Source organism: Primulina tabacum, chromosome 2, assembly GCF_025594145.1.
Source record: "Primulina tabacum isolate GXHZ01 chromosome 2, ASM2559414v2, whole genome shotgun sequence".
Lineage (NCBI taxonomy): Eukaryota > Viridiplantae > Streptophyta > Magnoliopsida > Lamiales > Gesneriaceae > Primulina > Primulina tabacum.
The window spans coordinates 1,808,280-1,833,234 of NC_134551.1; the positions used below are offsets into that span (position 1 = coordinate 1,808,280).

Consider the following 24,955-nt stretch of genomic DNA (forward strand, 5'->3'; position numbering starts at 1 on the left):
TGACTCCTTTTTTGCTATGGCAGATGCCTCGCTCTTATTTATTCCACCATTTTCTTAATATTAATTTCTTTTCTCAAAATTTAATTTACTTGTGGGATCCAACAACTACTGAAATTTTGGGTCTATTTGTTTGCACAAATCCAATAGGACACCAAATGAAATATGCCGTCGAGGAAAAACGAACTTTGGTGTTGGAAACTCGAAGGCTAGTCTCTCACTGCCTAGATTTCACACTTCAAATCCAACAAGAGGAGTTGGATCTTCAGCAAGATCATGTTTCGACTACATATACCCAAGTTTCAAACAAGTTGATGCAGAGCCATTCACTATAACTGGCCGGACATTTACATATAATTCTCGACTTTATGCACTAATCAATTGAATATTTTATTTTTCATTATTTTGATAATTAATTATCTCGCACTTTAAAAATACAACAAAACATAATAGAGTCGTTGTAACATCAATGGTTGGACGATTTTTTATGGGGTTGAGCTTTAAAAATTTTAAATGGTCAATTAATATTCTCTGGAGTGTGAACCGCAAGCCCCATGTAGTTAATGTCTTTCTAGCAGGTAAGTTGTGAGATAATTTCACAAATCTAATTTTTTCATAAATTGCGTCGAATGGTTGTAAAACGATCTCACGTAAATTTTTGTGTATTTATATTTATAATATGTGTCGGGTGAAATAAATTATAGAATATGATTGCTGAGATAACCATGATATAAATAAATGCTCTACGTACACCACCGTTACACATTAATAATTAACCACCAAATTTTCACTTTACAAGCGGCGTTTATATGTATTGGTCTGCATACATATCAAATACGGGTTGGTTCCGGCCAGAGAGAGCTCTTTCTTTATAAAATCAAATGATGAATATGTTCACTTAAGAGTGTGTGTGTGTGTGTGACATTATAATCTCTTATTTTATTAGGATATAAATTTATTTTGAATATTAGATAGTATTTTCTATGATGTTTATGCTTATAATCCAATCCATATGCTTAGTTTTCCAAAACTTCCATGAATGAAAAGAAATTGAATTCACCATAGTTGCTTGAAGTGCTCGATGTTTAACGAGTATAATAACCATAATAAATCATTTCTTTCTAACATGTGAAATCATTTTGCATTGGTACAAATTCATAAAAATTACAGAAAATAAACCGGAAATAGTCGCAGATTCGATCAAGATCACCCTCTGCGATCCACGCCGAATCTGGGAGGCACCAACTGCCCTTGCGCCGCCACAATGGATCTGTACATCTCCGCTATCATCCCTTCGTCGTACTCCTTAATCGGCAATCTTCCGAACCCGCTCCCTATCATCCGAGTGCTAGCGATTCTCAGCATCATATCCACATAAGCGTCTCGCATCCGGAGTATAAATTTCTTAGGCGAGAAGCGGAGTTTCAGCTCCACCGGCGGCCTCAGCTTGATCCTCCAGAATCTCAAGCAGCTGGTAGATCCATCGGCAGCACCAGAACCAAGCTTCAGCACTCGCATTCTCATCTTTCTCTTCCGTCGGGAATGGGAATTCAGCCGCATGTACCCCTTCGTCCGCCAATACCTTCTTCCGCCGTAGAGTAAATTTGTCGAAACCCTTTCCATCTCCATATCTTTTGAGTCTTTTTTGGGTATACTTTTACTTAGTCCAATGAGCAATAAGATAAGGTGGGAAAAAGTGATGAAATTTGCTTAATATATGGAAACATAAGACAGTTGGGAGTAGGGTGTTTAATGTTTCAATAATGTTCATGTTTGGAGACGATAGGTAGGAGCTGGAAAATTCAGTTGAAGTGAGAGATCGATACGTACATATCCATAATTACGCTACAAAATTTTTATTTTTTTTTAAAAAATAAATAAAAAATTTTTTATCTTTCACAAAAAAAAAAATAAATAAAATGGTAAAATGCAAATTTTTTGTATCGTCAAATATTCGATAGCGTGTTTTCTTTACATTTTACAATATTGATTGGCGTCACCGAATATAAAATTTCATGTTTTTGAAATTTTGAATTGAGATTTCATGATTTAATTTTTGTGGTTGTTTGATGATTTCATTAAAGAATCGAAATGGATTTATATGCAATTAATTTGATGAGTATCCTGTCCGCACGCATACAATAATTGTCCGTGCCCAAGTCTGCTGCCCTTCACCGGAATCATTAAAGCCATTTGTTTAGAGTTGCCGATTCATTATGACATTTATTTTTAACCCTTTGGTTTTAGAGAAACGTCGGATACAAATGCTTTATATTTATTGTTTTCACGTGCCAAGATAATTAAGTTCTATATTCATTGAATTTACTAAAAAAATCACCATTTTCTCATAATTTATTTATTTCACTCTCGCTCATTTATTTATTTTATTTATTTTTATTGGTGGTTTAAACTTAGAAATCGAACTAAATCAATCCAAATAATAAAAACGAACAAAACCATATGATTTGGCTATTCGTTTTTAGTCCGTCGTGGTTTGATCGTGTATTATAAAAATTTATTTTAATAAATTTATATTATTTATTCATAACTACTAGTACATCCTTACATTTTTCAAATTTTAAAATTTAAAACTCTCGCATTATCTGTAAACAAATATATTTAATATAATAGTATCATTGATTTTTCTAAAAAAATCAGCCCATTTCACAGGCATATTTATATATGAAAACTCAAGAATTTGACTTAGATCAACAAACTTTATTAATATCCAATGTTATGTTACACACTTAACGCGTGTGCGTGAGTCGTAAGTATGTGAAATGATATGATTATTTTGTATAACAATTAATATATTTTTTGGATGATTTATAATCAAAACCTTTTTAATAAAATTTCATGGAATATAACCACTCACTAAATTTTCATATTTTTTTGGGGAATTAAATTTAGATACAACCCATAAATAAAGAAATATGAACAATTTTTATCCTGACGCTTAATTTGTAATAGGATTTGATTTCCCTTTCTATTGCAACATAAAGGAAAATACTATATATTCTATAATCATAGCAATTCCAAGTTATTTTTATCAATAAAATTGCCCCGAATATTATATTATTCAGTCTTCAAAAAAAAAAAAAAAAGTGAAGAAAATTAGGAAATAATCATCAAATTAGTCATTCATGCAAAAAATTCAAACCTACAACAAGATAACATTTTGATTTAATAAATTTAAAAAATCCAATTTGTGTAAGTTGCTTGGAAAATAAATCTTTACCCATATAATTAACTAACATAAAAAATATTACACAAATTTAAACAGATGATTTGATTCTATAATATATTGGCCCAAATATTATTTACACGGATATAATATATTCAAATACCATTTTAGCCTATATTTTATATATGTAATATACCCTCTCGAGCTTATGGGTGAATAATTTTCTTAACTTTTCTGATTTTCTTTTCATATTTTCTTAAGAACCTAATTTGTTTCTCCACATAAATAAATATAAATATAAATTCCTTGTACAGTTCTATTATTATTTTTTATTATTTCTACACAATTTCAAGAATGAGAATTCTTTCTCTCCTTTTGTTTTCAATTGTTTTCAGTTCATGGCATGATTTTTCATTGGCTACTCCAACCCTGAAAACAACCACTAAAAACCAGACAACCTGTGAGATGTGCTCTTCTTGTGAGAGCCCTTGTCAACCTGACGTCTCTCCGCCTCCTCCGCCGCCGACACCTCCAACAACGGGGGCCGACTGCCCTCCGCTTTCCACACCCCCTCCTCCTCCGGCTGAATCCTCATATCATCCACCACCCAGCGGAGGCGATTGCCACCATTGCCCACCGCCTTCGCCTCCAAACCCTGCTATTCAGTATTTTCCTATCTATTATTACAAATCCAACTCAAATTCCGTTCAGCCTAATGGCCTCCCTTTCATACTTTCTTCACTCGTCGTCTTCTTTTCTTCTCTCTTCTTTCTATGAAATTTTATTCCCAAATTTTAAATACACGCTAATACAATCCCTTACGTCGATCACTAATTACTAGTTTTCATTATCCCTTCCATTTTTACAGTTAATTTTCAGGTTACTATATGCACCGGCATCCGGGACTTGCATGGACTAATGATTTCAGAGAAAGAAGAAGGGAAAGCAACGGATTTATTAATAAGCTCCATTTTGAGAAACCATTGATTTTAGGTCGATTAACGATTTTTGCATGAAAGTTATAAATTGATTCCTTTTTATGAGATTTCTGATTATAAAATTGGTCTAGTTTGAGTTCGGTTCATTTAATTAATCAAAATTTGGTGCCAATCTAATAATATTTTCTTGACAAAAACTTGTATGAGACAGTCTCGAGGGTCGTATTTTGTGAGACGAATCTCTTATTTGGGTCATCCATGAAAAATTATTACTTTTTATTGTTAATATCGATAGGGTTGACCCGTCTCACAAATAAAAATCCGTGAGACTGTCTCACAAGAGACCTACTCTCTTTTCTTTTATGTGTAGTTTTAAACTTTTAGTCGGGATACATTAGAGCGGAGATAATATGTTACATAGTTTTCAAGTACAATTTAACCAAGCATCTTAGGAATCGAGTGGTACATTTGAGTGTCCATTATAAAAGTGTCCGTAAAATGGGCCGATTCATTAATTACAACTCTATTCTAAATTGCTATTATGAATTTGTTCGTGGATGCACACAGCAACGTCAACGAATTACATTCATAGTCAGACTGTGATATTTCCGATTAATAAATTGCATCTAACAAAAATAAAAAGTAAAAAAATTGTCAAATATTTTCTCTGCGAAAAATACTTCAAAACAAGCCGTTGGTGTACGTGGATCATCGGCAATAATTATCTTTTTAGACATGTAAACCCAATTTAATATGCTTGAGATAGTTACAGGATTTAATATTATAAAGTAATATATATTTGCCATAAGGATTTATTATCCTTTTTCACTAGGAAGCAGCTTCGGATGGTTCAAAGAAGCGCGTACGTCTCATCTTTTCAAGATTTTGTAAATATATGTTGTTCTATAATATAAAAACATAATTTGACTATCATAAAAAGTTTTGACTTCTCTATGAATGGTGAAAATTTACAAAAAAATTATTAAGTTGGAATATTTTTTAGTTTTGATTTTTTTTTCAACCAAGTGAAAACTCTAGTGCTGGATATTCCATGTGGGTATTTTGGCAAAATATGATTAAAAAATTAAATATAAAACTAAGCACACCATCGAAATAGGAATAAAACAGAAGAAATTAAAGCCGACATACTGCATTAAAACCAAAAGATTTCAACTTAGAGAAAGGATGACTATTTTTCTTTTGTCAATCCTATATTAAAAATATTGCTCAATGTACAACAATTAACTATCATTAATCTCTCTATATATACGACGGCGAATGCACTCTTTGAGAGTACATTCATTTTATTTTCAAGAAAACAAAGTATTTATAGAAATGGGAATCCTTTCTCTCTTCTTGTTGTCAATTGTTTTCAGTTCCTTGCATGATTTCGCGTCGGCTACATCAACCTTAAAAACAACAAATTACGAGTAGACAATCTGCGCAATGTGCTATTCTTGCGACAACTCGTGTCTACCTATTGTCTCTCCACCGCCGCCTTCTCCTCCATCGCCAGTGCCATCCCCAAAACCCCCACAACTACTGCCGGGGCTCAACTGTCCTCCAACACCCAGTAGTACTGGTGGTGGTGAGGGAGTTTACTACTTCTCACCGCCTCCTCCAACTGAACCCACATATTTCCCGCCACTGTACGGCGGCGGAGGCGCTTATAAGCCACCGCAAAACATCCCCTATTCGTGGCCCAACTCCACTTTCCCGTATTTACTTCTCTCTTACTTCAGCCCTCCGCCACCTGGCATTCGACGAAGCTTAACAGCCACCCTTTCATCTCCGTTTCACTTGTCATCTTCTTCTCTCTTCTCTTCCTTTCATGACTAATCACAAAACTACATGTACTGTCTAAAGTTCATTATCTCTAAAACTAAAAGCTAGGTCCTAATAATATTAATTTTCATAATCCAATTGACGTTTAAGTTTTAACTATTATAAGTTTTCAGGTTCATCCGTAAAGATTACAGGGGAATATATAGCTTCAATAAAGAAGAATTAAGAGAAAGGGACCAAGAGTAAATCTTGAATTGAAAGCAAGTGGAATTCTGATTCAAGCTAAAATTTCAAGCATATGTTTTATCAACGTCCTAGCCTACTATCTTTACTTAATATAAATGTATATATATTCGTGTGGATTTAGTGGTGCATGTAAACCAATATCTGATTGATATATTTATTTCACTGGGAATAATGAAGTCAAAATAGATGGATTCCGGTGGATCTCTGATCACTGGTATATTAAAAATTTAGCTTACTTTAGTTTTTTTCCCCAAATTCAATCAATATCTGTGTATCAAGAGTTATAATGACATAATATTGCATAAAATTAACCATAATGCGAGTAAAATACTACAGTTGGTGTGCATGTGCATGAAAAGTACTACTCAATAAATAAAATCAAAATGAAATAAATTTTCGATGGTGTTACTTTGGAATATTGTTCTGAAAGGCTCCAGAAAAATAATGATCCATTCGAGGTGTACGTAACGCGATGCCCCTCACGATCAGACATGTTGTCTTTAATAAAAAAAATGTATTATTTCTCGCGCAAAATCCAAATAAAATATAATTGTGGAAAATATAAAATGAGGATTCCGAAGTTACGTTTCTAAACAAAATCAACAATGATTCCGCCAATTCGATAGCAGTTATAGCGTATTTTAGTAATACACCCTCCAAGAATACCAAAGCTAGGTATCTAGATGTAGGTACCGAACCCGAACCAATCTGTAATACATGATCGAATCTAATAAAACCGGTCCACATCCACTACAATATATTGAAATTTTGATTTTAAAAACCGAGAAAATGGACATCAAACGTCACTATAGGATTTAAGACAGTAAAAGTTCAAAAGAAAAAAATTCGAGGAGCAACCCAATTCAGAAACATGACCCAATAATCATATAGGGAAGTGATTACATAACTTTGTCTCAATTCTCACTAATTTCAAGGTCAGAATTCACAAAAGCTATCGTCAAAATCTGGGTTAGTATGTTATAATGAGAGTGTTTTTTCCGTATTCTAATGGTAGATTCATCAAATTTTCGTGAAATTTCTATATGTTAATGATTTAAAAACTATCATAAAGAAGAGAAACTTCAATGTAGCATATAATGATACTCAAAATACATACTAGAAAAAAGAAAAAAACAAGAGATTCTCCACTAATCAATTAGCATAAAACTAAGAATCTGTTACATCTAAACACTAGATCTTGTTAGAGAATTGCATTTGATTTCTCAAATTTCTAAAGATCTAAAGATATCCCAATAATCTATTAGAACCGAAGCATTAGATCTTGTTAGAAAAATTTCATCTTTTTTCAAACTTCAAAGATTTTCGAGACGTTGGTACCACCACTAGATCAACAAAGGTACCACCTACCCGTCTAAGCATAAACAGATCCGTAAGAAAGAGCCATCAACAGTATAGCCGCTTGCTCTTCCTCCCTCAACTTGCTCAACAGCTTCCCCGACTTCTGTAACACGACTTCACTTCCCGAAGCCATAAATCGCATTTTCAAAATCTCTCTGACCCCGTTGCCACGATTTACAGCGGTTCGCTTTTTCTTCTTGTGGGTACTTCTTCCAATATCCAAACCCATCAGCTGTCGCCTCTTCTTATTGTATTTGATCCCACAAGCATTACATAGAGACTGGAAATCGAGCACTCCCGAAGAATCAATAAACCCAGAGAAAAATTAAAGGGTAGAAAAAAAAATCAAATGATTGCGTAAATTTTGCGCACCTTGGGTCCCTCTGGGCCACCTCTCCATAGGGGAGTTCTGGTAGTGCGACAGCCGCTGCAGCATTTCACCAAACACCTGTCGCTATTTCGCTCATCGGAATCTTGCTTCTGGAAAAAATCGAATAAATGAATCAGAGAACAAGGGATAGATTAATTTGCAAGATTTAATCGAAAACAAGTGTAAACAATTGTGTAAAAACTACAAGCATTTGCTCCTCACCACATCCTCTTTCAGATCCATACCAGCCAGCAGAGTGTTACTACTCTCATGAACACCAAAAGCTCAACACAAAAAAGCAAACAGAACACTCACTATACACAGGATCAAAGGAACGATTTATGAAGAAAAAAGATGAAGAAAACAGGAAATGGAGGTGGGATTTGATCGATAAGAGATGATCATTGGCCGATATCGGGAGAATTTGAGGGTACTATCAACTAGAAGGAGCGTCTTTACGGAAAATACAAAACAATATATGTATTTGTGAAAAAAAAAACATAGAAGCCAACACGAAATCTAGTGGACACTATACAGTCTACACCAAACCCTAGCTGTCTCTATAATGCTACCAGATTGACCATAATACCCCTAGTACGTTTCAAATTTCGGATTGCCGTGGAGCAATCTCAGCCGTTCGTATATTGAAAGATTATGATTTGAGGAAAATTATTATTGCTATATATTAGACAACAAGCCATCATAATAAATACACAACTCCTCGTTGTTACATCCAAATCACGTAAAATTATTATTATATTTTTTAATTAATTAATAATTTAAAAATTCAGAATTTTTAAATTTAATATATTGTACACGTACGCAATATATGCAGAAAATATTATTTAACATTATTTATTTTGTGAAGAATTTTTTTACTAAAAGATAAGAATAATAACCATTTTAATAAAGTGAATTGTATATTATTCAAAGACAAAAACTTGTGTGAGACGGTCTCACGGGTCGTATTTTGTAAGAAGGATATCTTATTTGGGTCATTCATGAAAAAATATTACTTTTTATGCTAGGACTATTATTTTTTATTGTGAATATCAGTATAATTGATCCGTCTCACAGATAAAGATTCGTGAGACCGTCTCAAAAAAAACTACTTTTAATCAAAATTGTTGTAGTAAAATTAATCTTTACAGACTTTGTTTTTTGGTACATATTATTTATGCTTTCATTACAATTAAATTGGAATGAGAAGTCAAAGAATCTTGGAACTACGTAGACAAAAATCATTAAGAAAAAAATTCGTTTTCGTATTGTTTGATTCCTAAGAATGTTGGGTTTGACTTTGCATGTGCAATGTCATGCAACCTGACAGATATATACTCTTATTAATAATAGCTGCTATTGTAACCTTATATAAAATACATAATAATTAAATGTAAAGTTATTTTCATGCTATAAACTTTTATTTGCAAACTAATTGTAGGACATGTTATGTTATATGGTGGTATAACAAAAGTTTTGGAATACAATGGTATAATTTGATTTGTTTGTATAAGATAATCAAATGACGGTGTATGTACGTATAAGATCATCTTCAACTTATCGTACGATTTTAGTGCAAGTTTTGCTATAATACAGTATTCATCTTTGACACGTCTATTTGAAATTGAATTATCTGCCCTTTTTGTTTACCTCAAATATTTTAATCCACCAAAAAATGTACTTATAAATTTATTATATCAATATATTAACATTACATGTAATTAATTTAAACAATCAACTTAATAATAAATTGGAACATTATAAATTAGATTTACATATATATATTTTTTTTAAAATTCAGTAGTCAATAATCACATGAATTAATAAATTTTTTAAGTGTGATAAATATAGTCAACCCACATCATATTTTTATTTGTAACAATTTTTGTAAAAGATAATAATTATTATATTTAATTATCATTATTTGTAATTGAATTTTTTTTAAAAAAAAAAATTTGTAGGTGTAATTTTTTAACTTTAACGTGTGATTGCATATATACATCTTTTATTGAGAATGATTTATGTCACTACACGGAGAGACGCGCGCGGCTAACAAACGGAAGCAAGTTCATGTGTAGTAGATAAGATATCAAGAAACAAGAGGTGGGTGGGCATCCATCGATCTTTGCTTTGGCATCCTCGGAGCTTAATGATAAATAAATCTTTGAAAACCTATGTTGCCAAAGGTAAGTGGTGCAGATATAGAGTACAGGGTTCTTTGCTGCATAACCTGCTACTTTGCACTGCATGTGTTGTCAACTTTCCTTTTGAATTTTGAATTTTGAATTTGAATCCCCTTCTTATATAATTATTGCCATCAACAAATGCATATTTTTATCAGTTGTAACACTTGAAAATTTGCAATTTTGATAAAACAAAAGAAAAAGAAGACAAAAACTATTCGACTTCGCTATTTAATTTGTTGGCAGGCCAGGCAGAATTTGATAATTCTTTTATTAGTCAATCACTTATTAGTGTTTATAAGACATAGATAAATTAAATAAAATGAAAAATTTGCAATGGGGTCCAACGTCCATAATGCAGCTACTTAACCATCTTTATATCGATTATTTATATGCAAATTTAATGATGTGGCCTTTGTGCCAATTATTACCAAATAATTCAATTAATATGAATTAATCTCGTTAATTCATACAACTTTTTTATATATATAAAAAAAGATCATCTGAAAACACACGTCAGACGCGTGCATTACACGATCGTTAGGAGAGCGTGTTGTGTCCCATTATACACTGCCCCATTAATATATATTTATGTGTATATATATATGTATGTATGTATATTTTATTTTTATTCTTTTTTGTTTTTTGTTGTGAAAAATACATCTTTCCAATAATTAAATTTTAATATAATCACTATTGTTTATACTTTTAATTAACTATCCAACTCTATATTTTACGTTCTCTTGATTCTTTTTTTCTTTCCCGTTATCTCAATTTTTAAAATTGAAAACAATATTTTTCAAAAAAAATTGAAAACTTTTATTTTAATTTTAAACAAAACCTGTTTATTACTCCATTTTTTTTTTCTATAGACTACACACATTCTATGGACTACATACACATACATCCACGATTTTTTTTAAAAAAAACTGTTTATTTCTCCATTTTAAAACATTGTACTTTATTATGAAAAGAGCCGATATTTTAGTTTTTAAGAAAATATAAAAAGGTTACCAATGGCTGGAAGGAGCCGTTGCATTTCAACCAAAAAAATATTTTTTTTTTTAAAAAAGCCAAATGATTAGAAAGATATTTAATTAATATAAAATAAAAAAAATAAGTGGGCATCGAGACTCATAAATAATGAAGGTTGATATATAATAAATGAATTTTGGTGTGTATTAATAACGGAAAAATATTAATATAATGATTATGTGACTCGTGAACTCCACATCTTTTGAAAAGATGTAAGGTTAATAATGTAAATTAATGACTACGGATGCAGATGTCCTAAGTCGTTGAGATTCCCCAACACATACCTTGGCAGTTGGAGCCGAAAATCCCTTGTGCTTAAATGTGTTGGTTTGAGGTGCGATATCTTGAGATATAAATATGAAAATACATAATAAAATTGGACTTCGAGATTTATGTGAAAAATCTCTAAAAATTATTAGGGTAAAAACCACAGGTAAAATTAAATGAATTTCACTATAATATATTATGGTGTACAAATAATCAGTGTGTTTCCAAATAAAATACACAATCTCTTGATATAGAAGAACAAATACTTCACAAATATTACATGAATAATTAGGAGAAGAATGAAATTTGAGAATTGAGATTCTCGATTTGAGAACGGTATGTATTTCATCCGATGGAGGAGAGATTTATATAGTACATCCAGACTTGTGAACGGGAGAAGCAAATTCTCAATTTCATCTCTGTCGCACATGGTCTGAAATTGCATGTGATGCATTGACCAAGTGCTCACATGTTTCACACATATTTTGCTGACAAAATGAAGTAAAAAATTGCAATTTTTTTAATCCATACAAAATGAAAATATTTGCATCATTTTCGAGTCTCCTTACAAATTTTAAAAATACACAGTTTTGTGCAATGCTCTCGGGTTGTTATACCCTTACAGCTGTATTTGGATCAAAATACTTAAAAATGATAAATTTATAGTTTCTAATATATTATTCAAATTGTTTGGTGCAATAATTGTCTTTGCTTGGTAGAGCGATCGAATCGTGGTGCTTGAGCTGCTGTGCAGTTTAAAAGATTTGAGTTGCACAATTACTACTAGCTATAGCTTTTGGTAAAACGGCAAGCGCTAGGTCCTACACAAATCATTCACATATGTCGCAATAACTAAAAGGATGAATTCCAAATTCACATGAGTTAAAGTGGATGGAAATCCATTTCAAATCCAAACTCTGCAACTAAGCTAAAATCTAAAAGAAATTGCTAGGTATTTCAAGTATTGTTCATTATATTTTGTTTTATCAAGTTAACATTAATCGTAGCAACCTAAACCAATATGAAATAGGTTTGAAGAGTTCCAATCTGGCAATGAAAAAGACGAGCAGAAAAGTAGATTAGGAATCAGCTAAGCTAGCCTAAAGTGGCTGTGGCTGTGGTTGGCTGCCATTGATAAAATGCTGCCATTTTGACTTATATGTTCTTCGAAACTTTTAAATTACAACGTTTAGTTTGAATCCGTTTCGGGTACTCCATTTGGCTAAACTGTTTTTGAAAATTATTTTAAACTTATGTAAGTAATTTAAACGATCTTCATCAGAAAATTTTCCAATTTCATTTCCTTAATCCATACTTTAGAATTTTTTTTCCCAAATCAAAGGCACTTTATGGTGATTTTGGACACAAGTTGTAGTTTCTTTAAGTACTTTTATTTTATAAAAAAATCAAAGAAGTTTAGAAAACTGTTGAGAATTAGTATAGTTTTTATTTTTTTTAATAGAAGTAGATGGAGAAACACAAAGCTAAATTTGGGAATTTGTGAGAGCCAATTTGGAACAAATAATCATAGTCCTTTATTCTATCCTAAATACCCAGATGTAACCAAGCCAACCGGGTTTTCATCAAACCGAACACAGCAAACTGGACTAAAAATCAATTATTACGATAATATTTTTTTAAAAATTATAGAATAAAACAAAACTAGGCCATTCAAAAACTACTACAAAAGAGGAGAATAATCATTGTAACCATTGATGATACTAAATCCTTATGGCGTATTTTTACACGAGTATCGAATATTGCCCAATCAACTATAGAAATCCATTTAAAAAAAATAATGGTTTTCGGTTTATTCGATTGTAAAGAAAAATATAAAAAAACCGACTAAATGCCCCGAAAGTGACTGATTTTTATAAAATGTTTCCAGATTAAGCGAACCACATTTTCAAATCAGTTTGGTTATATTAGTATTTTGGTTTATCCAAAATTTTGCTCATATGAAGTATTATCGACAATTCATTGATTCGGTTGAAAATAAAAAATATATTAAAAAATAATAATAAAACATTATTCATTTACGTACACAAGCATCGCTCAAAGAAAAATCTGAGACCCAGATGTATTACAAGCCAGTCCATTTCTTTAACCTTTTATCCCGCACAACGTGAAATGTGACCCTCCATGAATATATAAATAAAGATCATTCAATCGGATGACAAAAGACTCGACAAAGCATACCCAAAATAAGACAAAAGAGACCTCATAATGTACAGCAAACAAGGCTATCGTTTAACCTGTGTGATCAACCCACACGACCATCTTTATTCTTCAAGCAAAATATCGGTACAAGAAACCATACAAACTGACATCCCACCGGACTCCAACTTCTTCTCAGCTAAATCTCGATCAGTACTTCAACTCTCAAGATCCGATAAATTCCTGTAGATTCCCTCATTGACCATTTCAGAGTATGATTATGCATAGGTTAGATAATTCAGCACACTTTCATGAAAACTTTGAGGGTACCTTCAGCCAAATTTGAATCCTCCGGGTGGAACAGGAAGTTCACCACCTCCAAAGTTGAAACCAGATTGGGGACCATCACTAGAGACCAGCTGCTCGTCGTCTTCTTCCAACCAATATGTTTCAAGTATCTTTACAGCCTTCTCGTAAATTTCGTTGTTATCATGGCTCTGAAGATTTTCAATCTTCTCTAGCCCTTCCGCATCATCAATCATCTGCGCAAAGACATTCACATCTCCGGTGTTACCGAGGTTCTTCTCAGCTTCTCCAACCTTCAGGATGTTCTCAAGACCTTCCAAGCAGACGGTCACGATTCTTGGGTCCGGAGAAACCAGAAGATCGCACAACGGCTTTATACATCCCTCGTGTACTAGAAACCTGCCAAACCAGTTTGACATCGTCTTCAATCCAAATATGCAACAATATATACAATAATAGAATGGAGGTAAAAGATATACTTGATTTGGTCGCTAGTTCCACCAGAAGTGGCATTAGATATAGCCCAAGCAGCCTCTTTCTTTATTTCAAACTCAGCACTTCGAAGCAAAATAACAAGGGGAGGAATTATGCCAGCTTCAATCACAGCCTGCTCATTCAAATGACAGCTTCAGTAACTCACTATATTACCAAGTGGAGAGAAACAACCCCACCATTTTCTGCATACCTGAATTTGATCCTTATTTCCAGCAGTGATGTTTGAGACAGTCCAACAAGCTTCCTTCTTGATACTTTTCTTATAATTTTGCGTCAACAAGCTAAGTAGGCAAGGAAGAGCCCTGTTCTCAATGATGATCTGAAAATCATCAAATGAAAAGTGAGTTAGAAAAAACTCAAATAAAAAATCTGACAATTTTGTCGATATTAACACAGTGTAATTGTAACATCAAGTTTCATCTCAAAATTTCTAGAGAGTACTTTCAACTCCCCAAAGGATCCTAAAAGAGCAGTGCATTGAACCCCAAAACTGACGTCAACAAACTAAAATTAAGTTTGTTTATTATAAGTAAAGATGCAACCCCATTTATTCAATACAGTGGAACCCACAATTGTGACATCCTTCTCTAGTCAAGAGTTCAGACATCTAGCAGAATTTGTAAATCACGACAGCAGATCAAAACACATCTTTATACCTCTTGGAACCACTAAATTTATCTGAAATCAGATGAAAAAGATCAATGAGGATTTGTAATTTTTCAGGCAGAGATTTAGAGCTGATACTTCCGGGAATATATAATCGAAAGATCACAAACACCTGACCATGAATAAAGCTGTATATCAGTCTACTCAATTAATACATCAAGATAATCAGATACCTTGTTTCATAAATACACATCTTGTATTCAATATCTCAATTGAAAAGTTATATAGTGAGCATATTTTGTGTTAATTGAAGTACAACTGATCCCTAAAATACTGAGTCCCAAATATATAGGACATTCAATCATTGAAAAATGGCACACAAATGAAGAAACCATACAAACCAATAAGTTATCTAACCTGTACAGATATCACAAACCGGGAATCCCAAAATATAGACAACATACAGAGAAGTAAATTAACGTCCTTGCATAAAAGCCAAAACAAGTAGAAAAGGCCACTTTTCTTATCATCCACCAATGAATTCACATAAATGAACTAGAGAATTTGTTAGTCCAGGAAAAAGTAGCAATCCAACTACATACCTGAGTCTGCAAATCATCACCTGTCACAATATTACCCACAGTCCGCAGCGCAGGGATCAGAACAGATGGTGAGGGATGCCTACAAAACCCAAAACCAAAAAGGAAAATGAAATAAAAATAATTATGCAACACGCTGAGAGATACAGAGACCTCTATGTATTTCACGACCAACAACATAAATATCAGATTTCTGAACAATGTCATATAATTGCATCACTCACAGCAAAAGCTCAACCAGACGAGGGCATACACCAGCCTCTATCACAGCTTGGATTTTATCATTAGTACCATCAGAGAGATAAGAAAGTGCCCAGCATGCATCTGTGAGGACTTCTTCATCATTTGTATGTATAAGATGAGCAAGTGCAGGGAGGGCTGGTTTCACCTGCTCAGGGATTCCAGATGACATATATTCAAATTCAATTATGTATATGAGAATATTTTATTACAACAAAGCATCACTAAATAGAACTTGAAGGACACACCTGATCAAACAGTGGTTGTGGTTTTCCCCGACAAAAGTTTGACAGTGTCCATGTTGCATTTCGCAACATGGATAACTTTACTTGATCATTAAATTGAGACAATAAAGGCATCAAAGCTCCGTAACTGAGGACAAGATCACGACACTTTGGTGAATCACCCGCAACATTTCCTAAAGCCCATACTGCCTATATCATCAAGCATTAATTGCAGAATCACTTCATTAAATAGGGCAGACAGTTGAATGGAGGATGGAGTAGTCATTTTGCAACAAATACCTGTTCCCGAACATCATCACTTGGAGAACTAAGAAGTTTCACAAAAATAGGGACAGCACCATGATCTATCACAACCTTAGTATTATCAGACGTCCCAGAAGCAATATTTGTAAGTGCCCATGCTGCCTCAAACTAGGGGAAAAAGTCATTACAGGACCAAAAAGATGGATACTTTTAACACTTTAAATCAAACAATACCACCAACAGTAATAAGACCAAAATCTTACCTGAAGCTGTGGGTAGTCCTCCCTTGCAAGAAACTCAACAAACCGAGGAACAACTCCAGACTGAATCACCTCATCAATTGGTGGGTTCCTTTCTGTTGAAACAAAATTCCCATAAAACGCCAAATGAACAAAAACAAAAAAATCCATTATTTAACAAACAAGATGTGCCGGAAAAAAAGAAAAAGAAAAAACTGATTCAGGTAAATAAAGTTTGATTTTTTTACCTATTGAAAGAAGTTTACGAGCCTGAGTTGTGGCCTCGAGTTGTAATGCTCTATCGTTTGACCAAATTCCAGCCACCATTGCTGGAAGACTATCCAACTGAGAACATATAGTAAGTAAATGTTTTCAAAAATTAAAATAACGAAGTAAACCTTGAACAAATCAGCATACAGCTAGAGTCGCGAAGGACAGAAATACTCAATTGTGCTACTTCAACATAACTTTCAATCCTATATAATTGGAATAATCACGAATAAAGAATGTCAAACGAAAAGATCAAATATTACACTCGAATCCTAATACCAACTTCTACAAAGACGAGAATAGCCGCAGATCGATCAAGCAATCCAACAGAATCGATTGGAAATCACAGGGTTATTCAAAATTGAGCTCATACATGACCGATTACCAATTAATACCTTTTTATCGAGCTGCGGTGCATCGACCGTAGGCTGCAATTGCTGAGCTTGAAGCCCCTCACGTCTCTTCTTCAGCAAATTCTCCTCCCTCCTATTCTTCCGGATCTCCACCATGTTATCCTCTCGCCGCCTCCTGCCCTCCTCTGCGTCCACCGCCACCTTGTACCTACTCCGGCGAACCTCCGTCCTCGCACTCGGCCTCAACGACATCGTTCTTCTCGATCCAACCAAAAACAAAAAAATACAGAAATTAAAATCTACAAGATGCAATTATTGCGTGTGTATGCTCCAGATTAAAATCGGAGAATCAAGTAATAATTTTGTTTACGGATGATAAATTAGAGAGAATATTTTTTTCATTTGTACTTGAGAAACACAAGTCTAGATATTTAAACACTCCAACAGTTCCAGCAACCGAATACCACGTAACAATTGGACTTGTATTTCAAGTTATTAACGTAAATGCCACTAGTTTGAGTTTCTTCATTCGCATGATCAACGTGAAGGTTAAATCCTGGCCGTTGGTGTTTGCCGGCCCAGAAAAATTGGAGGAGTCCACGGACTTTAAACCGGGCCTTCACTCTTTCAACATGGGCAGAATTATCAGATGGGCCCTATTTGGCCAATAAAATCTCAAAGTTCAGAGATACAATGGGCTTTTCATTTAAATCTCCAGTTAAATAATTCAAAGGCGCGTCTACGATTTTAAATTAATTAAATTAAATGCCTTTTATTTTGAAAATCATCGCCAAATTTTTTTTCCCATCAATGGAATATTTTAAGCGTATATATTTTATATGTATAATTATTTTAAATCTAATTTTTTAAAATAATAAATGTATTTAAGAATCTAATTAAAAATATTTCTATTCCTTTTGTTTCTAAGTTATGAAAAGTTACAAATTTTGAACATTTCATAAATAAATTACGCTGATAACCAAAAATTATTATCTTAACGTTTATTAAGAAGAATTCTAATTTTGAAGAATAACAAATTAAATAAATATAATGGGACAAAGTTTGGTTGTAAATTTGAATTTTTTTTTTAAAAGCAACCATTAATTTTTTGGTACAATGAGTAAACTCATATAACAAAAACTTGTGTGATACGAACTCACAAATCGTAATTTGTAAAACAAATCTTTTATTTGGATAATCCATGAAAAAAATATTACTTTTTATTTTAAGAGTATTATTTTTTATTATGAATATATATAGGGTTCTCGCCTCACAATTAAAGATTCGTGAGATTGTTTTACAACCTACCCAATTCATATATATATATTGAATTATGAAATGGTTCTCTGTATATATTGAATTATGAAATGGTTCTCTGTAAATATATATTGATTTCCCTGTCGGTGGATAAAGAAGGCAGCAGCCATGGAAGAGAAGTTATCCTCTGTGGCGAAGACTCTCACACCATCTCCTATCCAGCAGCTATCTTTTCTTGCTCAAAGATGCAATGCGATTAATCTCGCGGAAGGATTCCCCGATTTTCCCGCGCCGCTGTACATAAAAAACGCCGCCGTCTCCGCCATCAATTCCGACTTCAACCAGTACAGGTCCATCCATCCAAACAAACGAAAATGTTCCCGTCATTTTCTGATTAGTGGAATCTCAAAAGATTTAGTTAATTTATGAAGGCACGTGCAAGGAATCTGTGATTACGTTGCTCGTAACATGAAAGAAATGCATGGAATTGATGTTGACCCCGACACTGATATGGTCATTTGTTGCGGGCAGTCCGAGGCATTCGCGGCAACAATGTTTGCAAGTGTGATCTATGTTGTTTCTTTCTTAGTTTTGGCTCAGTTCCCATATTTTGTGTCTTGGGTTTGTTTTGGTTTCAGTTATTGATAAAGGAGATGAGGTTATATTGTTCGATCCGTCGTATGAAACATACGACACTTGTATTAAGCTTGCTGGAGGAGTTCCGGTTAGCTGATTCAGTCGTTGCAGTATTTTTCTTTCGTTCGATTTAGTTTCCGAATGGTATGAAATGATATATTTGTTATCGTGAAAATATGGTAGGTATATGTGGCTCTCGATCCTCCTTATTGGACATTGAGTCCTGATAAACTTGAGAAGACTTTTACTGATAACACTAAAGCTTTGGTTTTGAACAGGTATGGTTTGTGGTAAAATTGTATTCTTCAAAGGTTGTTGTAAGAGTTCGTGACCCATTCGTTTTAGCAGTCGACGGTTTTCAGCCTAATCTGCCTGGTCTCTTGCTATATCGTTGTTACAATTGCTGCATTAGTCCTTTTTTTTTTTTTTGAAAAAATCAAATACATTTCCTTCATATGTAATAAAAATTAGCCACATTTACCCCATTTGACAGGGGTTTTATAATTGATTTTAAAAAATGCGGGACTTAACATGCTATTAATTTTACATTTGGTTTTTTTTTTATGACGCGAGACTCCACAGCCGCTGTCGTTTGATGTCCACTAGGTAAACCTCTTATTAACGCAATAACTGTAGAAACCTCACTGAGAAAACACAAGCTCTTCCGAAAAGATGTTGGAAATCGAAGTTTTGACACCTAATCTATCAACTCGGACATCCTTTGAGGGCACTGCATCAGTTCGTTTTGCTTTGATAGGAGTGTTTTCTTGTTACATCAAAAGTTCTACTGTGAAATAGTAAAAACCGATTTGGCTTTTTGAATTATCCTCAAAAAATACGAGCTAGCATTCATATTTCTCTCGTGCATCAATTCTTTTTGGTTGGTTTTCTGCTTGTGTAGCATTTGGTTATCGATATCTTAAGTGCATTATCTTAAATTAAATAAAAAAAAGATACTTGATTTTTTCATTTTTTATGGAGTTGAACTTAATGTATATCTATAGTTCTCGAGTTCTTTTTTTGAAAATGCTGTGCCACTCTTCAGATGTGGTGCTTGATAATGACTTATAAGATTTTGGAACTAGACTAATTCAATGTCACACAGCCCCCATAACCCAACAGGAAAAGTTTTCACAAAGGACGAGCTTGACATTATTGCTGGAGCTTGCCAGAGATGGGATGTGTTTGTGGTAACAGATGAAGTATGATCGAACTTTGCCGACTCCTATCGCATAACGACATTTAATATATATATTTTAGGCTCAATAATTCTCTCTCGTGATGGGATCATGAATTTCAATATTAATTTTCATTATTTAAAAGATTAGGAATTATTATTGTGTTCGATATTATTTTCCTGTAAATATCCATTTCTTCATTGATGTCAAGCCGCTAAATTTACAGAAATCGCAGAACACTCATATTGTACCTGTAGAGTACCATGATAGGCTGAAAATTGGAGACTGAAAACATTCTTTCTTGTTAGACTCGCAGCATGTATTGTTTCTGCTTGGTTCTCCATTCTCCGTCAGGCAAAGCCTGCTATTTACATAGTGGTGATCAACTTATATATTTTCATTGTAAGGTTAAACAAACAAAAAAAGAGTATTTCTTTTGCCCCGTAACTTTTCTTTTTTGCTTTTGAATTATTATTTCTGCAGGTGTACGAGCATATTACTTTCGACAATGAAAAACACTTGTCAATTGCTTCACTTCCAGAAATGCAGAGACGGACGATCATTACGTCTTCCTTGTCAAAAACTTTTAGCGTAACTGGTACAATTTACCTCTTAGAATTCACAACCCTCGCCCTTCCTTTGTCGAATACCTTTTCTTTCATGTGCCCAAAAGATGCGAGAATGATTTACAGAAAGTAGGTGGTTGCAATATAGGATGGAGAGTTGGGTGGGCGATTGCTCCATCTTCTATTGCTTCTGCAGTCAGAAATATTCATATCAAAATAACAGATTCTGCTCCGGCTCCTTTTCAAGAAGCTGCTTTGACTGCTTTGAATAGTCTTCCTTCTTACTTTGATTCATTGAGAAGGGTAAGATTATAACCATCAAATTCTTCATGTAGATCGAAGGTTTGTCTCATTTTGATAATCTAGATTTCTAAAGCATTCTACTATTCCCAAATGATCTTGTGTACTTTGAAAGTCCAATCCCTTACCAAAGTTTCCGAGTCTTTGAATTTGCTTCTGTGGATTCCGCAGCTCCATTTTACGTTTCAAAACAATGAAATTCGATCCTTGAACTGTCAGTCCAGTTTAGTCATCATTGACTTTCGAATACCATCATTACTCATTCCCCCTTGTGCCAACATCACCCAAAATATGACACCAGTCACTAGGGATACTTTTACAGATGTTTGATGTGATTATAATCCGACATGGCAACCTCGTGAGTTACGTTTGAGAACGTGATGCTGTCCAATGTTGTCAGGATTATGAATCAAAAAGAGATTGTATGATCAACTTGCTTGCGAGGGTTGGTTTAAAGATGGAGTTTAAGCCACAAGGTTCTTTTTTCGTATTCGCTCGACTCCCTGAAACTTGCCTGCTCTCTGATGTGAGTCTTTCTGAACTTTGGGCTCGGGTTTCATAGAGAAGAACAGAGATGATGAATTTAGTTTTAACGAGATTGACGTTGCAGGTTGAATTTATAGAGGAGTTGATTAAACGATCCGGGGTCGTGGCAGTGCCCTGGGCGTGGATTTTTCCATGCAAATCCATCTACCAAGTATATCAGATTTGCTTTCTGCAAAAGTGAGGACACACTCGCAGCTGCTTCGGAGAGAATCAGTCGTCTTGTTGATGAAAAGGGATGCCTCACACTATTTTAATATCTTCAAAATGGGATTTTGTTTGTAACAACGTTCTTCTGTTTGAAATTCTGTCGTTGGTTGTAAGATTTTCGATTTGGTTCGTCTATGCCTATGGATTTCACATAACTAAAATATGAATTCTGTTTTTTTATGGTTCAAATATTAATTCTTTTTCACATCTTCTGTTTGTTTGAGTATTTTCATAAAAATACATGACGAGAAATTTGCTAATAATGGACGAATAATTTTTTTTACCGAATAACAATGTCTAATTTATTTTCTGTATTTATCAATTTAGATATGTAAAATTATTACATATACTTAAATATCATACCTCTGCCTTTTCGGAGAAAACATCAAATCTGGGCCGTTACCTGGTTATCTCATCCATCTCTCGCTCCAAACAATACACACACTGACACACACATATTAACCCCTATCTGTGTGAGCCTGTTCTCGCCAAGAAGCTCCATTTCACCCTTCAAAGGTACCAAAACTGTTGCTGTTCGTAACTTTTCCTCCGTAGCTCAATGTCTTCTATCTTCTTTTTTTTTTTTCCTTTTTTTTCAAACTTGTGCTCATTATATTTTCTGTAATCCGACCGAGAAATTGGTAAAATGCTATTTAGACATTTATGTATCTATCTCTACTTCTTGTTATAAGTTCTACACAAGGGGAAATTTTGAGACAAGTGGAAGTATCTCTGCTTGTAGACACGCTAAATCCATGCGGTTAAGTCCCAGCTATGTTTGCTTGCTTCGCTTGATTTTTCATTTTTTTGTGTTTTGTCTGAGTGTGAAATTTCGATTTTGGATTAGGTTGCTGTAGGCTTACATGGTGATGAAGTGTTTCAGAGTTGTTGCCAGTAATGGAATTGCGATAAATACCGGGTGTATATAATCTGTGTAGTTCAATGGAGTAGATTTAGAAAATTGATTTTTGTTAAAGCGTTTCTAGAGTTGTTATAAATATTCAATCTTGGGCCTGTTTTTGACAGATGTGAATCTCTTTAACTTGTGAGAGCAATGGATTATTGAATAATTTGAGGTTAAGCAGAGGTTAATTTTCAACCACCTACCGAAAATAATGATAACGGAAACAAGAATGGTGTGTCCTTAGATGGAATCAAGAAATTTCAGCAAACTGATTAGGTCAGTTTTTACTTTTGAATGATCAGATATGGCGATGAAGCTACTAATGTCTCCAATATCTCATCGTTGCACGTTTTCAACCCAAGACCAGCACCGCATTCATCCATCATGGTTTGGAAAGGGTTGCATGTCAACAAGACAGAGGAACCTTGTGGTTGGAATGTCTTACTCTCTTGATGATGTTCTTTCCTCTACTTCGCCTCTCGTGGAGCAACTTCATGACCCTCGGCCTCTATTTTTGCTAGCGGATAATTCTGGTTACTCGTTGGCCAGTTACTACACTTCTCTTGGTCTCTTCATCATCTCAGTTCCCGGTCTTTGGTCTCTCATCAAACGTTCTGTGAAATCTAAGGTACCATATTTCCATGTTCTGTTTCTGCATGGACGCATACACCTGTTAGATAATGCCGATTATTGCCCCTAATGTCCTACGTATCTGCTTATTTGCCACTTGTTTAGTATAGAAGCAATGTGTTTAGCACAGTGGCTGATCAGTCTAAAGGTTCCCTATGCACTGAGGCTAAAAGATACAGTGCAATTTTCTTAATTTCTGAATGATTTCGAGTTTAATGAGCGTTTGCTTGGTGGATGGTATATTTGACTTCGATTTTACCACAGGTTGTGCAGAAGACATTTATAGAAGGGGAGGTGAAGAAGGCGCCTAACCAGGTGGCTGGAGAAATTTTTTCATTCTTTACGCGAAATAGTTTTTCAGTGGCAGATCGAGGCGATATAATAGTGTAAGCCTCTCACACCACATCTGTCTGAAAATTTTATTGTTTATATGTATACTGATGACATGTTGGAAAGCTACTTCATCTGCTGTCATGCAAGGACTTTATCCATCTCAGATTTTGGTGTTACTTGAGTTGGTTTATATATAAACTACTGGTCGGTTTTAGATTCGAAGGAATGATGGCTCCTAGCCGGGGTCAAGCTGCTCTGCTAACTTTCTGCACCTGTATAAGTCTTGCAAGTGTAGCCCTCGTTCTTACAATAACTTTTCCCGACATCGGAAACAATTGGTTTTGGCTGACTGTACTGAGTCCCCTCGCGTAAGTGAACTACACCTCGATCATGATTTGACTCAAATATGAAATACCTTAATTCGAAAAACTGATTAATATGAATACAACAGTGGGGTGTATTATTGGACAAAAGCATCAAGAAAGGAGCAGGTCAAGGTGAAAATGATGGTGGCCGATGATGGAACTTTATCGGAGATTATCGTGCAAGGTGATGATCAACAGGTAGAGCAAATGAGGAGAGCGTTGCAGCTGAGTGAAAAGGGATTGGTGTATGTGAAAGGTATATTTGAAAGATGAAAACGTTAAGAAATTCTTTTGTTGCGACAATTGTCTTTGTTCGTGCGCTTGGTTGTAGTGTGGTGCAATTTTAAATTTCAACGAATGATATATGCATACAGTAGATCTTCCATGATTTATGACTGGATCAAATTTTGTGTAAAGAACTCTTCATCATACGTTCGAATTTCACTCAATGGCCAAAATTTTCAAGAAAACCATTGAAAGATTCTTGAAATTTCAAGCATTCCTAAAAAAATCTCAAAATTCACCCGAGTCTTGTAAAACTACATACTCGATTGATTATTCATATATTTCAGGCATATCTAAAAAATTGTAAAAATTCACCGAAGTTTACAAAATTACATGCTCGATTGATTTTCTTATATTTAATGCCAAGTATTAAATCTTACTAAATCAATAATGCACTTGGCAAGTTAGGATTGTCCGCTACAACAATAGGCGTGGAGCTGCCATTCTAGTATCTCTTGGAATGGTCTCGATGACATCGCGGATTTTTTTATAAAAAGAAATTACGAGTATTTGAAAATTTGGAAAAAAATTTACTTAATGAAAAAAAAATTGGAATGCCAAATTCAAGAAACATTTTTCAATGACAGCCGTTCTCAGTTCGTCTTGATGAACAATTGTCGATTCCCTTTCA

General features: G+C 34.1%; 4 protein-coding genes and 1 pseudogene across 6 annotated transcripts; 2 read left to right on the forward strand and 3 right to left on the reverse strand.

The window, feature by feature from the left end:
* Nucleotides 1–1,203: 1,203 nt before the first annotated feature.
* LOC142537143 (uncharacterized) lies at nt 1,204–1,626 on the reverse strand. Its single transcript, XM_075642704.1, has one exon. The coding sequence runs from the start codon at nt 1,624–1,626 to the stop codon at nt 1,204–1,206; it is 423 nt and encodes a 140-aa protein (XP_075498819.1).
* Nucleotides 1,627–7,257: 5,631 nt separating this feature from the next.
* Nucleotides 7,258–8,376, reverse strand: LOC142537236 (GATA transcription factor 15-like). The gene is made up of 3 exons (XM_075642788.1): nt 8,102–8,376; nt 7,882–7,989; nt 7,258–7,789 (listed from the first exon to the last, which is right to left on the reverse strand). The coding sequence occupies exons 1-3, from the start codon at nt 8,120–8,122 to the stop codon at nt 7,523–7,525; spliced, it is 396 nt and encodes a 131-aa protein (XP_075498903.1). The 5' UTR covers nt 8,123–8,376; the 3' UTR covers nt 7,258–7,522.
* A 5,114-nt stretch (nt 8,377–13,490) lies between these two features.
* On the reverse strand, nt 13,491–17,535 carry LOC142523842 (importin subunit alpha-like). The gene is made up of 11 exons (XM_075627576.1): nt 17,160–17,535; nt 16,743–16,839; nt 16,519–16,610; nt 16,292–16,423; nt 16,016–16,201; nt 15,752–15,915; nt 15,531–15,609; nt 14,513–14,641; nt 14,307–14,434; nt 13,852–14,226; nt 13,491–13,764 (listed from the first exon to the last, which is right to left on the reverse strand). Exons 1-10 carry the CDS (start codon nt 17,367–17,369, stop codon nt 13,854–13,856), a joined length of 1,590 nt encoding a protein of 529 aa, XP_075483691.1. The 5' UTR covers nt 17,370–17,535; the 3' UTR covers nt 13,491–13,764; nt 13,852–13,853.
* Nucleotides 17,536–18,505: 970 nt separating this feature from the next.
* On the forward strand, nt 18,506–22,014 carry LOC142523854 (uncharacterized; annotated as a pseudogene).
* Nucleotides 22,015–22,157: 143 nt separating this feature from the next.
* LOC142523860 (protein COFACTOR ASSEMBLY OF COMPLEX C SUBUNIT B CCB1, chloroplastic-like) lies at nt 22,158–24,431 on the forward strand. 3 transcript variants are annotated; one of them, XM_075627602.1, is made up of 5 exons: nt 22,158–22,340; nt 23,014–23,339; nt 23,606–23,727; nt 23,890–24,042; nt 24,126–24,431. In XM_075627602.1, exons 2-5 carry the CDS (start codon nt 23,016–23,018, stop codon nt 24,310–24,312), a joined length of 786 nt encoding a protein of 261 aa, XP_075483717.1. In that variant the 5' UTR covers nt 22,158–22,340; nt 23,014–23,015; the 3' UTR covers nt 24,313–24,431. The 3 variants fall into 3 exon arrangements, with proteins under 3 accessions (XP_075483717.1, XP_075483711.1, XP_075483705.1); XM_075627596.1 differs by having other exon boundaries at nt 22,158–22,323; XM_075627590.1 differs by lacking the exon at nt 22,158–22,340 and adding an exon at nt 22,375–22,567.
* The last annotated feature ends 524 nt before the right edge of the window (nt 24,432–24,955 follow it).

Excerpts from the sequence above, each read along its gene's own strand:
- LOC142537236 (XM_075642788.1), bottom strand. The coding sequence starts at position 8,122 with ATGGATCTGAAAGAGGATGTG. Across the intron at positions 7,990-8,101 it reads TGGATCTGAAAGAGGATGTG|AAGCAAGATTCCGATGAGCG; the intron begins GTGAGGAGCAAA and ends GATTTTTTCCAG. Across the intron at positions 7,790-7,881 it reads GTGGCCCAGAGGGACCCAAG|TCTCTATGTAATGCTTGTGG; the intron begins GTGCGCAAAATT and ends CTCGATTTCCAG.
- LOC142523860 (XM_075627590.1), top strand. The coding sequence starts at position 22,471 with ATGTATCTATCTCTACTTCTTGTTATAAGTTCTACACAAGGGGAAATT. Across the intron at positions 23,728-23,889 it reads GATCGAGGCGATATAATAGT|ATTCGAAGGAATGATGGCTC; the intron begins GTAAGCCTCTCA and ends GGTCGGTTTTAG. Across the intron at positions 24,043-24,125 it reads ACTGTACTGAGTCCCCTCGC|TGGGGTGTATTATTGGACAA; the intron begins GTAAGTGAACTA and ends TGAATACAACAG.
- LOC142523842 (XM_075627576.1), bottom strand. The coding sequence starts at position 17,369 with ATGTCGTTGAGGCCGAGTGCGAGGACGGAGGTTCGCCGGAGTAGGTAC. Across the intron at positions 16,840-17,159 it reads CACCGCAGCTCGATAAAAAG|TTGGATAGTCTTCCAGCAAT; the intron begins GTATTAATTGGT and ends ATATGTTCTCAG. Across the intron at positions 14,227-14,306 it reads GGAACTAGCGACCAAATCAA|GTTTCTAGTACACGAGGGAT; the intron begins GTATATCTTTTA and ends CTGGTTTGGCAG.
- LOC142537143 (XM_075642704.1), bottom strand. The coding sequence starts at position 1,626 with ATGGAGATGGAAAGGGTTTCGACAAATTTACTCTACGGCGGAAGAAGG.